The 13,907-nt window shown below is 37.8% G+C and overlaps 1 protein-coding gene across 1 annotated transcript in view; it reads right to left on the bottom strand.

Annotated features, from left to right (window-relative positions):
- The window catches only part of LOC103211367 (gamma-taxilin-like), a 121,579-nt gene that overhangs the window by 104,580 nt on the left and 3,092 nt on the right, over positions 1-13,907 (bottom strand). The window contains exons 2-3 of the mRNA XM_007957317.2: positions 12,373-12,655; positions 9,777-9,868 (exon numbers count right to left, since the gene is read on the bottom strand). Coding sequence (XP_007955508.2) covers positions 9,777-9,868; positions 12,373-12,655 — 375 coding nt within the window. The remainder of the gene's footprint in view (positions 1-9,776; positions 9,869-12,372; positions 12,656-13,907) is intronic.

Genomic DNA, 13,907 nt, shown 5'->3' with positions numbered 1-13,907 from the left:
GTAGGAATGCCCAACCTTCCTTCTGAGAAGTGGCTGGTGGGTTTGAACCGCCAGCCTTCTGGTTAGCAGTCAAGTGCCTTGGGCACTCTGCTACCAGAGCTCCTTCATCTGCCTGTAGGAAGGCTCATTTTAAGCCTAGCAGAATGGCAAAACTGGCCAGTGTCCACATTAGGGTCTCATACACCTTATCTGCATGTCCCACCCAACAAGGATGCCATGTACCTTATTTTTATATTACTTACAAGCTATTCAATCTTCTTGGTAGGCCACAAGCACCTTATATTTGCAGTCCCACCCAGTCATCTGGTAGGAGTCACAAAGACCACTGCTAAAAGTCCCATACCCAGTAATTCACTGCACCACAATGCTGAATAAAGACAAATTCAGTAGAACTGAGAGTCCAGAAGTAAAGCTATATAACTATACCCAACTTATTTTTGCCATAGTGCCAAATCTATTAAAGGGGAAGAAAAGAGTCTCATCAATGAATGGTGCTGGGAAAACCAGATTTCCACATATAGACATAAAACTGGATGCCTACCTCACAATAAGCTGTGGGACCCAGGTAAAGGGAGGGAGACAGACCCCACCCCAACAGGCAGCAAGGGGAAACAGACACGGGATCCACGTAAGGGGAGGCCAGAGAGGTTTCAAACAGGTAAAGGAGATAAACTTGTCTGTCAGTTTGGTGGCTTGTGTGTTGCTGTGAGGCTTGAGGTGCCACCTGTGTTTCAAATGCCAGCAGGGTTGCACATGGTGCACAGGATTTAATGCAACTTACAGAATGACACAGACTAGGAAGAAGGAAAAGGACATCCACTTCTCAAATAATTGGCCGGAGAAACAGTGTCTGATACATTACTGGGCAACTTTATGAATAGAGCACAAACACTGTCCAATACAGTGTAGGAAGATGAGCCCCTTAGGTCGGATGGCACTCAAAATACAACTGGGAAAGAGCTGTGTCCTAACAGTAGAACCGACCTTAGTGATATGGATAAAGCAAAGCTCTCAGGACCTCAATTTGTTGATGTGGCACAACTCAAATTCAGGAGAAACAGTTGCAAACATCCATTAATAATCAGGATATGGAATGTACAATGTGTGAATCCTGGAAAATTGGAAGTGGGCAAAAATGAAATGGAATGCATAAAGAGTGATATCCTAGACATTAATGAGCTGAAATGGATCCATTTTGGCCATTTTTAATCAGACAACCATATGATGTCAGTTGAATGGGAATGACAGTTTGAAAAGGAATGGTGTGGCATTCATCATCACAAAGGAGGTTTCAAGATCTGTCCTGAAGTACAATGCTGTCAGTGACAGGATAATATCTATACACCTAAAAGAAAAACAAGTTAATACCACTCCTATTCAATTTATACACCAACCACCAAAACCAAAGATGAGAAAATTGAAGATTTTTATCAACTTCTATAGTCTGAAAAGACCAAACATGCAATAAAGATCTGTTAATTATCACTGTTGACTGGAATGCAAAAGTTGGAAACAAAGAAGAATCACCGGTAGTTGGAAAATTTGCCCTTGGTGACAGAAATAATGCTGGCAATTGAATGACACGATTTTGCAAGACCAAAGACTTACTCGTTGCCAATACCTTTTTCAACAACACAACTAACTAGAAAAGATTCATATTTGTATCCATCCCGAAGGAAGTTGATCCCACGAATGTGGAAATTATCAAACGATATCATTAATATTGCATGTAAGTAAAATCTTACTGATAATAATTCAAAAATGGTTGCCACAGTATATTCACACAGAACTTCCAGAAATGCAAGTTGAATTCAAAAGAGGATGTGGAATGAGCAATATCACTGCTGATGTCAGATGGCTCTTGGCTCAAAGCAAAGAATACCAGAAAGATGTTTACCTGTGTTTGATTTACTATGCAAAAGCATTCAACTTTGTGGATCATAACAAATTATGGCTAACCTTGAGAATAATGGGAATTCTAGAACACATAATCGTACTCATAAAGAAACTGTACATAAACCATGAGGTTGTCATTTGAACAGAACAAGGGGACACTGCATGGTTTAAAATCAGGAAGGGAGTGCATCAAGGTTGTATCCTTTCACTATGCTTATTCAATCTGTAAACTGAGCAAATAATCTGAGAAACTGGACTATATGAAGAAGAATGTGGTATCAAGATGGGAGAAAGATTCATTAACAATCTGGTATACGCTGATGACACAACTTTGCTTGCTGAAAGTGAGGATAACTTGAAGCACATACTGAGGAACACTGAAGAATAAAGTCTGCAGTATGGACTACATCTCAATAGAAAGAAAAGAAAAATCCTCACAACTGGAACTACAAGAAGCATCATGATGAACAGAGAAAAGATAGAAGTTGTCAAAGACTTCACATTGCTTGGTTCTACAATCAACACCAGTGGAAGCAGCTGTCAGAACACGACACAACATATAGCACTAAGAAAATTGGATGCAAAAGACCTCTTTCAAGTGTTGAAAAGCAAACATGTCTCCTGAGCACTAGGGTGCACCTGACACAAGCCATGGTTATTTTCAATCACCTCACATGCATGTAAGAGCTGAACAATGAATAACGAAGACAAAAGAAAAGTTGATGATTTTGAGTTGTGGTGCTGGCAAAGAATGCTGAAAGTGCTATGGCCTGATAAAAGGACTAACAAATCTGTGCTGGAGGAGGTGCAGCCAGTATGCTCCTTAGAAGTGAGAACGGCCAGACTTCATCTCACATAGTTTGGTCCTGTTGTCAGGAGGGACCACTGCCTAGAGAAGGATGTCATGCTTGATAAGGTGGAGGGCTGACAAAAGCAGGGAAGGCCCTCAACAAGATGGACTGACACAGTGGCTGTAGTGACGGGCTCAAGCACAGCAGGGATCACGGAGCTGGCACGGGACCAGGCAGTGCTTTGTTCTGCTGTGCATAGTGTCGTTGTGAGTCAGCAACAACTCGACAGCACCTAACAACAACAGCAACACTTCACAATGAATATAAAAATTAACTCAAAATGAATCAATAGCCTAGATATAAAACTAAACCATAATATTTTGAGAAGAAAACAAAGGGGCAAATCTTTAAGACTTTGATTTTGACAACAGCTCTTAAGATATGACAAAATAAACACAAGTAACAAAAGAAATTATAGATAAATTGGACTCCATCAAAATTAAGAACTCTTTGCAATAAAAAGACTTTATCAAGGAAATGAAAGGACAGCCCATAGGATAAGAGAAATTATTTGGTAACCATTTATCAGATAAGTAGTTTATATCTAAAATCTACACAAAGAACTCTTAAAATCCATTAAGAATAAATTACCCAGCCAAAGAAAATAGGCAAAAGACTATGCATTGACACTTTTCTGAAGAATTTATATATATAGCCAATAGTCTAATGAAAAGAGGCTCAACGTCATTCATTGACTGACTAAAATGCAATGATGCAATGCAAGTCACTGCCTTTAAGTCAGTCAGATCTGACTCATAGCAGCTTCTCCCTGGATTTCCAAGGCAGTATCACAATGGAAGTAGATTACTCAACCTTCTTTCCAAGGACTCATAAATGGCATAGCTAGTGTGATAAAAAGCTTGGTAGTTCCTCAGTGGTTAGAGATACAATTACCACATGATGTACCAATTCCACTCCTACCTATATAGCTGGAAAAACTGAACATAGGGGGTTATATACTTAAATATCAATGTTCATCACAGCTTCATTCACAATAGTCAAAATGTGAAAGCAACCCAAGTATCTATCTATATGTGACTATATAAACAAAATGTGGTATATATACACAATGGAATATATTTTCATCCATAAAGGAAAGTTCTGATTCATGCTGTAGCATGAATAAACTTTAAAAACATTGTGCTGAATGAAGCAAGCCCGACAAAAAGAACAAATATAGTATGAATCCCCTTATAGAAAAAAAGCAAATTCATAGAGACAAAATGAGATCTGAGGTTGTCAGAGCCCAACAGGGGATAAAAAGAGGGAGTTATTGCTTTACTGATACAGTTTCTTTTAGGGGTGATTAAAAAAAAAGAACTTTAGAAATGGATAGTGGCAATGACTGGATAGTGGTGATATGTGCTCAACACTGTGAATGTAATTAATGACACTGAGTTGAACACGTAAAATGGTCAAAAGAGAAAACAGCATGTCAGATAGAGACTTTACATATTAAAAACAAATTCATACAAATATTAAAACATCCAGAACAGTAAAGATTGTTCAGAGAGTAAGACCAAGTTTCTACCCTAGAAAATACCAAGACATAGGAACTGTGGTAATATAGTACCTAAGGCATTTGACAGCTAACCAGAAGATGTGGCTCAAACCCAGTGGCCACTCATCAGAAGGAAGGTTGGGTAATTTACTTCTGTAGTGATACCCCCTCACAAATCCAAGGAGGACAGCCTCTTTAACAAATGGTGCTTGCAAATCCGGATATCCACTTACAGAAAAATGAAACAAGACCCATATCTCACCCCATACACAAAAATAAACTCAACCTGGATCAAAGACTTACATATAAAACGCAAAACTACAAAATTCATCAAAGATGAAATAGGGCAAATCTAGGAGCCCTAATTTACAGCATAAATAGACTATCAAACATAACCCAAAATGCACAGGATGTAGAAGAGAAGCTAGATGTCTGAGACTTTTGAAAATTTAAATTCTTATGAGTATCGAAAGACTTCATAAAAAGTGTAAAAACAGGACCTACAGATTGGGAGAAAATATTTGCCTATGACATATCTGACAAAGAACTTATCTCCAAACTCTACAGAAAACTTCAACACCTCCACACCAAAAAGACAAACAACCGAATTCAAAAATGGGCAAAAGAATTGAACAGACAGTCCCTAAAGATGATATACTGGCAGCCAACAAACACATGAAGAATTGCTCACGATCTTTAGTCATTAGAGATGTAAGTCAAAACAATGATGAGATACCATCTCACCCCAGCAATAAAAGCAAAGTTCAACAGGACAGAAAATAACAAATGCTGGCAAGGCTGAAGAGAGATTAGGACTCTCATACACTGCTGGTGGGACTATAAAATGGTACAACCATTGTGGCAAATGGTATGGTGTCTCCTTTAAAAAAATGAAAACAGAAATACCACTTGACCTAGCAATTCCATTACTAGAATATCCTAAAGAGTGAGAGGCAGCATACAAACAGACATATGCACATCTATATTCACTGCAGCACAATGCACTATCACAAAGAGACAGAAAGTGCCAACAAAAGACGAATGGATAACCAAATTATGATACATACACACAATGGAATATTGTGCTACATTAAAGAATAATGAAGGATACTTGAATCATCTCACAACATAGATGAGCCTGGAGGACATTATGCTGAGTGAAATAAGTCAGCTGCAGAAGGAAAAATACTGTATGAGACCATTACTGTAAAAATATAAGAAGGGCTTGCTTAAGAAAAGGGACTCACGTTGTAAGGTTATGTGGGTGGGAGGTAAGAGGAGGGATTAATTTGGGGCTAGTTGGGGGCCACATGCTGACGTGGATAAGCAGAGGGAAGGTATAGAAAGAGTCTGTGACCACCATGATAACATTAGGAAAAGAAGGACACCAAATTGTCCACATAAGATACAGACAACAGATGCTAATACAAACGAGTATGTCTTCAATACTGAATTACCATTAACACCAAACACCAGGCTACAGATAAAACACCTAAACATCAGAGAAGATCAAATGGGGGTCAGTGAACAGGAGTATACTCCAGACCAGCAGAGGCTAATCTTGCACAGATACCAGTAATACAAAATACCCACAATCCTTATAGAAACAACAGAAGACAGACATAGAGCAATTCCTCACAGACAGCCAGACACTGTTAGAGAGAGATCTGATGGATCTACTGACTTAGGACCATAGTACTGGGGGACAACAGACTCAACTGGTACAACAAAATACCTAAAAGTCTTGTTCCTCATCCTACATTGGTGAGTAGTGACTGGGGTCTTAAAAGCTTTTAAGCAGCCATCTAAGATGCAGCTAATGGTCTCCTATCATCAGAAGCAAAGAAGAGTACAAAAAAACAAGGGCATTTGGAAGCAATCAGACCTAGGACATGATGGCCCTTGGGACCAGAAGAACTAGATGGTGCCCAGCTACCAATGCCAACCACTCAGGAAAGGATCAAATCCGGAGATCCTGGACAGAGTGGGAGGGAAAAATGTGGAACAAAATCAAAAAGTCAATAATGATCAGACTTACTGGTCAGACAGAGGCTGGTAAGATGCCCAATACTACAGCCCTGAGATACATTCTGTGGTTGGAATAAAAGTCACTCCCAGGGTTGGCTTTCAGTCCAATAGTAAACAAGATGTACACGTACACCACTTAACCCAGGGTGATGTACCCACATACTCTATGGAAATGCATCCCTTGAAATGCATCGACCATGGTGCACAAGAGGGGCAACATTACCATGGAGGAAATTCAGACACACAGGAGTGCATTAACTATGATGGGCATGGTAGGGAAGGTTACTGGGCAGGGAAGGGAGAAGACTGAGTTATGGTTGTGGATGGTAAATGGGGATTGAAACTAAATGTACATGTAATGTTGAATGTAAAACAAACTCTGCTCTGTAAACTTGCATCTAAATCACAATTTAAAAAAAAAAAGAAAGAAGAAAAAAGAAACCCAAATTTTGGGTAAAACTGTAGCAAATGGAATTCCAGAGCACTTAATTGTGCTCATGATAAACCTATACACAGATGAAAAGGCAGTTCTTAGAAAAGAACAAAGGCATGTTACATAGTTTAAAGTCAGAAAAGGTATGTAGCAGGGTAGAATCTTTTCACTATACTTATTTAATCAGTCTGCATTATACAATTAGAAAACCCAAACAATATGAAGAAGAATACAGCATCAGGAATTGGAATAAGACTCACTGACAAACAGCAGTAAGCAAATGAAAACAAAAAGCATTTGAAGCACTGACTGATGAAGATCAAAGACTACAGCCTTCAGTATGTATTACACCTCAAAATAAAACAAAACTCCTCAAAACTGGATCAATAACCAACACTATAAACAAGAATAAATGCTGTGGCTCTCAAGGCTTTCAATTTACTTGGGTCCACAATCAATTCACATGGAAGTAACAGACAAGAAATCTAACAATCATTATGACCCTCAAGAGTATGGTCCTGACTGAGTAGTTGAACCTGTGGGCTTGGGACCATACTCACAGAGGACATCAAGCTCAACTGGCATAACATACTACACAAAACATTGTTCCACCTCCTACTGTGGCAAGTAGCGACTGAGCTCTTAAAAGCGTGCAAGCTGCCATCTAGATGCAACAATGGGTCTCTCCTCAACCAGAGCCAAGAAGAATGAAGAAAGCCAAAAACTCATGGAAACAATTAGTCCTAGTGACGGGTATACCATCCAATCGGCAGCCCATAAGACTATTAGACCAGAAGGAATAGAGGGTGCTCAGCTACTACAGTCAACCACTTGGAAGAGGATCTTTGTAAGAGATCCTGAACAGACAGGGAGAACAATGTGGAATAATTTGGGGGATAAAAAAAAAAGCGGGGAACATGTTTGCTGGCCCAAGGACCCTGGTGGAACCACTGAGACTATGGCCCCTAGCTGCCCTTCAGGTCTGGAACTGAATGCATAGCCGTGGCTTTCAGCCAAACAACAGACAGGCATTTATCAGTTGAGCATTTACCTGAAGTAGATCCACTCCTTGGAGAGATAAGCATGGGAGAAAGAAGGGCTGCTCAGGCACAGGGAGACAGCTCAGGGGGTAGGAGTGCATGGAGAGACGGACACAGTGAAGAGGTAACCATCAGGAGGAAGTGAGGGGAGATGTTGCATTGTGCTAAACTGTGGCCAATGTCATAAGACAAAGTGTATGTAAACTGCTGTACGGAAAGTGTATTTGCTCTGTAAATTTTCACCCAATCATAATAAAAAAAAATTTGAAGAAAAGAGTATGGTCCTGGGCTGCAAGGCCAGCAACTTGTTCCCTGAAGGTGTTTGGTTATGGCTAATAAGTCTTTCGTAGCCTTTGCCTCTATATTCTCCACTATATTCATGAATGTATTTGTAGCACACATAAATACATATGTAGACATATCCTTTGTCAAGCTTACATATATATTCATGGATATAGTCCCATCCACCTTCCCACACCTAAATATTAACTTGACTGTCTATGTAGAATATTGTTGCTTTTGTAGGATTGAGTATGTAATAGCATTTACTTCCATTGCCTTCCAGTCTTACGCCCTGTCTTCCTTTGCCTTGATCACTTTGTGATGTCCTTAATGTTACCTTCTCCTTCACCCAAGTTAAAATGTGTCTACTCTAGTTTATGATTTACCCTTCCTCACCTCCCACCATTAGTACCACCAAAGAGTATTTCTTTCTGTGTGTAAACCTTTTCATGACTTTTTATAATAGTGGTCTCATGCACTATTTGTCCTTTTGTGAGTGGCTCATTTTACTTAGTATAATGTCCTCCAGATTCATCCATGTCATGAGGTGTTTCAGACACACTGCTACTCTTGAAGAGAAAGGGAGATCGGAGAAGGGGAGAGTAGGAAGGTGAGAAGCAAGGGAGACAGAAAGAAATAAAGAAATGCAGCAACATACTGTACTCCTGCAAAAGACTTCTTTAAACATGTTAAAATACAAGACTAAACAAAAACTGATGCATTTGAATTACGGTGTTGCCAAAGAATGTAACATGAAAATAACAATAAAAAAATGAAGAAACCAGTCTTGGAAGAAGGACAGCCAGATGTTCCCTAGAAACAAGGATGGTGAGACTTTATCTCACGTATTTGGATATGTTAGAAAGTGGGAGGAACCAGTACTTGGAAAAGGACATCATGTTTGGTAAAGCAGAGGGTTAGCAAACAAGAGGACTCTCCATGAGATGGACTGACACAGCAGCTTCAACAGTGGGGCTCAAACACAGCAACTAAGATGATGGCACAGAACCTAGAGTGCTTTCTTCTGTTGTATATAGCTATGAGTTGGAATCAATTTGACAGGACCTAACAACAAAAATTTAAGGGAAACAAAACTATAAACTTTCTACCTCTACTCTTACAGCTGATTATGGACAAAACACTATAGTAAGTTGTATTTATGATAGGGAATAGCTGCTTGAACTATAAAAGAAAATACAAAGAAATTGCACCTATCTTTGGAAAGAAGAAAAAGGAATATTTGGAACATAAAACAAGAAATTATACCCACTGAAAACAAACTGACTCTGACTCATGATGATCCCACGAGTTACAGAGCAGAACTGCTCCATCATCATTCAAAAAGCAGTTCATGAGGATTTAGTTCTGCAGAATCTCTGAATGGGTTCATCAAATCATCAACCATTAGGTTAGCAGCCAACAGCAGATCCTTCAAAAGATTTCCTGAGGCAGTCTTATTGTATTAGACCATTTCAATTAACTCTCAATTATAATCAAAATGGCGAGTCTTTATCCCCAAATAAATACCTATAGTATGTTATCATAAGAATAACACATGTTCATAAAATGAAGTTATATAACCAACAATAAATCCCAAAAAATCATATTCTTCTCTCATATTTTATAATAAAATTTTACACTTTAAGTTGTATCACTATTATATTTAAAAAGCTTAAAGTTTAGTAAGTACACACACATTTTGCTATGTTTTACACAAGGCCTTACTCCCTTGATTAAATACTCACAAGATCAGCATATTTCTTACAGAGAGCTGCCAGCTTCTCCTCTGGAGTTGAAAGGGTGTTCAGGGCTTGCATTAATAATAAAACTTCTTTTCCTGATGATTAACAAGATTAAAAAAATTAAGCCCCAAAAGAAGGATGAAATTAATCCAATCTATAAAATCTACATTAAAATGTCTCATGTCTGACATCTTAAGTAAAGTAATATGCAGTTAAAATCAGAGCAGAAGTTGGAAAACTACTCTAAAAGTGTAATTTAGCAAGCACCTAGTCCTCTTCCTCCTGCCTTACAAACTTCTTCACCCATTAACTAACACTGCATTTTAGCCCTTAAATGGTAAGACTGATAATTTCTGAAGCTTTAAAACTACTCTTGCATAAACATTGCTTGTAAGACATCTTATAAAAAACAAAGAATATTTTTTAAAGTTAGCTTCTGAACTCTGGTAGCACAGTGTTGTAGCATAGTGCCTAAAGCATCTGACTGCTAACCAGAAGGCTGGCAGTTCAAACCCATGAGCCACTCCTCAGAAGGAAGATTGGGCAATCTACTTCTGTAGTGATACTGCCTCGGAAATCAGAGGGGTCGCTATGAGTCAGGGCCAACTCAACAGCACACAACAACAACAAACAAGTACAAATACAGAAGTTCAAAATTTTAAGTAGTATTTTCTGTCTATCTAAGATGTACAAATCATTTATGATACACAACTTTACCTACGAGGAGCAATTTAAGTAAGTATTGTTTTCTGGTTATTTATTAAGCATATTCCAAATGTTAAGCAAGTTAAGTGTTAAATAAAGAAAAGTCAGTACAGCTCTTCTCTGGCAAGAGTTTTAAAGGAGTATTTTTTACATAGCTCTGACAGGAAAAAAAAAAACGTGGCTGAGACAGAAGGGGCAAATACTGCGTGAAATTCATAATCTAGGGATAGGTACACTTTTTGTTTTCTGAAGTGTTCACTCTTTTATGTAAGGTTTTCATTAAAAGTCTTAAAAAATAGATGATGATAACATTAACAGTAGATTCACCACACTGTTAATCTAAATATCAAATTTATACACTCAAAAATGGTTAAAATGGCACATTTTATGATAAATAAAGAAAATTTAAAGAACTATAAATATCTGTTAAAACCATAATAGATGCCATACCATATAGAATATTATTTGGTTACAAAAAAGGTTAATTAAAAAAAACAAAACCCTAATAAAACCTCTTCTCAGTTTCAAGGCAAGAATAAAAGACAGAAAAGTAAGTATCACTGAAAGTGTCAGGAACAAAAGTAGTGTAACCCACAAGGGAAGGGTTAATACATAATAAGATACAATACAAAGATTTTTAACTGAAACTTTTTTCAACTATTTGTACTACTTTACCATCAAGCTATATTTTATGTATGTAATGAAGACTGTTCATTTTGTAGATATTTCTCTTGTTTGCAAAGAATTAAAATTATTTTTACATTGCTATAAGTTTTTAAGTCTTCAAGGGAATTAGAAAATTTAATAAGATTGAAATTAATAATAAAAATTCCAAGTTATAGTCACATCCAGAAATAAATCAAGCACTGTACACATAATAAGCATAAAATCTAAGGGACAACCAGTAAGGCTAAAATAAAAAGAGATTGCTGATTTCGTTCCTGAGATGACATATTACATTCTTTGTCATAACTCTTAAACTACACTAGCACATCACAATGGAGAAAATATATCCCGAAAGCTTGTCCTAAACTACTTTGTAAACCTAGAATGTAACAAAATTATGATGCCTACAAAGTTCTGTGAATAATCTTTAAATTAACTACATAAGCAGTTTCCAGAATAATTTTAAGTCAGGTTACCTTAAATGATACAAACATTAATCACACTAATGACACTGGTAGCTTAATGGCAGAATTCTCACCATCCAGATGGGAGAACTGAGTTTATTCCTGGTCAGTACACTTTATGTACAACCACCACTCAGCTGACAGTGGAAACTTGCATGATGCTTTTTTTCAGAAATATGTAAAGCAGAGCTTCCAGATTAAGAAAGACTAGGAAGATACATCCGGTAATCTACTTCCGAAAAGACTCTGAATCACAATGATCCAATGTCTAACTAATAATGTGTATGGAATGGACAGCATTTCATTCATTTCATTCCACAATACATAGGGTCATCAGGAGTCAGGGGTTGACTCAGCTAACAAGCTGCCAACCTGGCCCCTATTTCTATGACAGTTCCTTGATTATAATTAGAGAGAAATAACTAGGCTTTCTATTCTGTTATTTTCCAGTCCTACACATAACTTCAGAGCATAAGCCACTTGACTGCTAACCAGAAGACTGGCGCCACTCCTCGGAAAGAAGGCTGGACAACCTACTTCCATAGTGATACTGCTTCAGAAACCCAAGAAGGGGTCGCTATGAGTCAGGGCCGACTCAACAGCATATAACAACAACACATAACTTTGGAGGACAGGCAGACTGACTCAAAAGGTAACACGTCTATTAGCTAAGTAACAGTCTATCTCAAAACTATCTTGGCAGAAGAATCTAAATAAAATAAGCAGTATGTTAAAATAGCCAACCACTCAGCCAAGGTTATTACCCAAAGCTTTCTCTTTGTTCCTGTTGCACTCTGAAAGTTGCCGACCATCACAGAAATCTACTTGAGCATGTTGGCCAGAGGTTTCCTCTCCTGTGCTCACCAGATTCCAATTCTTTATTACAAAGGCACTGTCTTCATCTTCTTCCAATGGATGTTTGTTATTTGTACTATCACAACTTGAGTCTTGATGTTGCAGAGTATTATCTGATTGAGAGTTACACAACATATCTGTTTCCACAGTTAGCCCATAAATTCCAGCTTCTTCCATTGTGCCAATTATAAACTACAGGGAAAAGGTAAGAGGAAACACAGAGAAATGGATTATATAAACTATAATCAAGCAGGAATAGTTACATAGATGAGATAAGTACTGCTTCTGATAGCACTTTGCTCATATATAATTTTACTGTTCAGAGAAAAACTTAAAATCAGCAGTTAGAATTTCATGTTTTTTTCCTTTCATGCTGGTTTGTGAAATAATTATGCCTCTTTCAATATAAGAAAATACGGTCTTTTCTAAGTTTCACAGAGGTGGCTTAACTACAAGATACATTAAAGCTATTATTAAAATTATAACAAATGACAAGAAATCATTGAAAATGGTGGCAAGAGGAATGTGGGAGATCTATTCCTCCACAAAACAGTAAGTTAGCAAATTCTATGAGAAATAAATTTTTCAGAATTTGATGAATTATTGAAATTTAAAACACAAACAAACAAAAATCACTCAGACCAACCCAGGGTAAGTTTTGTGAACAAACCTGCAGCTGCTTTTAGATAAAGGAGTATTTTAAATTGCTCACATAACGTCCTCTATGCCAGACAGGCAATGGCACTAAGAATAGTAGCTCACACTAACAAGACATGCAAACAGAGAACAATGATCAGGGAGGGGGAAGAATGGTCAATCCACAATCAACAACAAAAAAGTAGTAAATAGATACTGAGAGGAGCTCTAAAGTATTAGCTTCTAGCTAAAAGTTAAGTAGTTCGAACCCACCAGCCACTCTAATGGAAAAAGATGAGGCAATCTGCTTTCATAAAGTTTCATAAAAAACCTATGGGATACTTCTACTCTGTCCTGTAAGGCTGCCCTATGCAGCATCAACTCAAAGGGTGTGAATTGGGTGGTTTTGGGGGTTGTTGTTTTTGTTTTTTTTTCGGTTGTTGTTGCTGTTCCATCAGAAAGCCAAAGAATTAAATTCCTTGACAGAAACTCTGAATTAATTGTCTTAAATATGATGAAAGACTAGAACTATAATGGTAGCTGTCTGGCAGCTTACTGAGCTACTCTTACAAGCTCTTGCCTTTGTTTTCCCCAACGGTCCCCAGCCTGGATGGTACTTCAAGAGTGTCCCAACTCAGAGCAAATCTGTAAAGACAGGAGAGTATCTTTTCCTTTTTTCAACTTCTACTTATTTAATGAAACTCTGTCAAAATACTTGCTGACTGCAAAACTAATGGACATTACCAATAACAAGCCACAATAAAAAACACTGGGGAAGGGGAAAGTAAGATTTCAAGAGTTGCCACGT

The sequence above is a fragment of the Orycteropus afer genome, unplaced genomic scaffold (genome assembly GCF_000298275.1).
Source record: "Orycteropus afer afer isolate SDZICR_OR568_19922 unplaced genomic scaffold, OryAfe1.0 scaffold00727, whole genome shotgun sequence".
Taxonomy (NCBI): domain Eukaryota; kingdom Metazoa; phylum Chordata; class Mammalia; order Tubulidentata; family Orycteropodidae; genus Orycteropus; species Orycteropus afer.
This window is presented reverse-complemented; position numbering and strand designations above follow the sequence as displayed.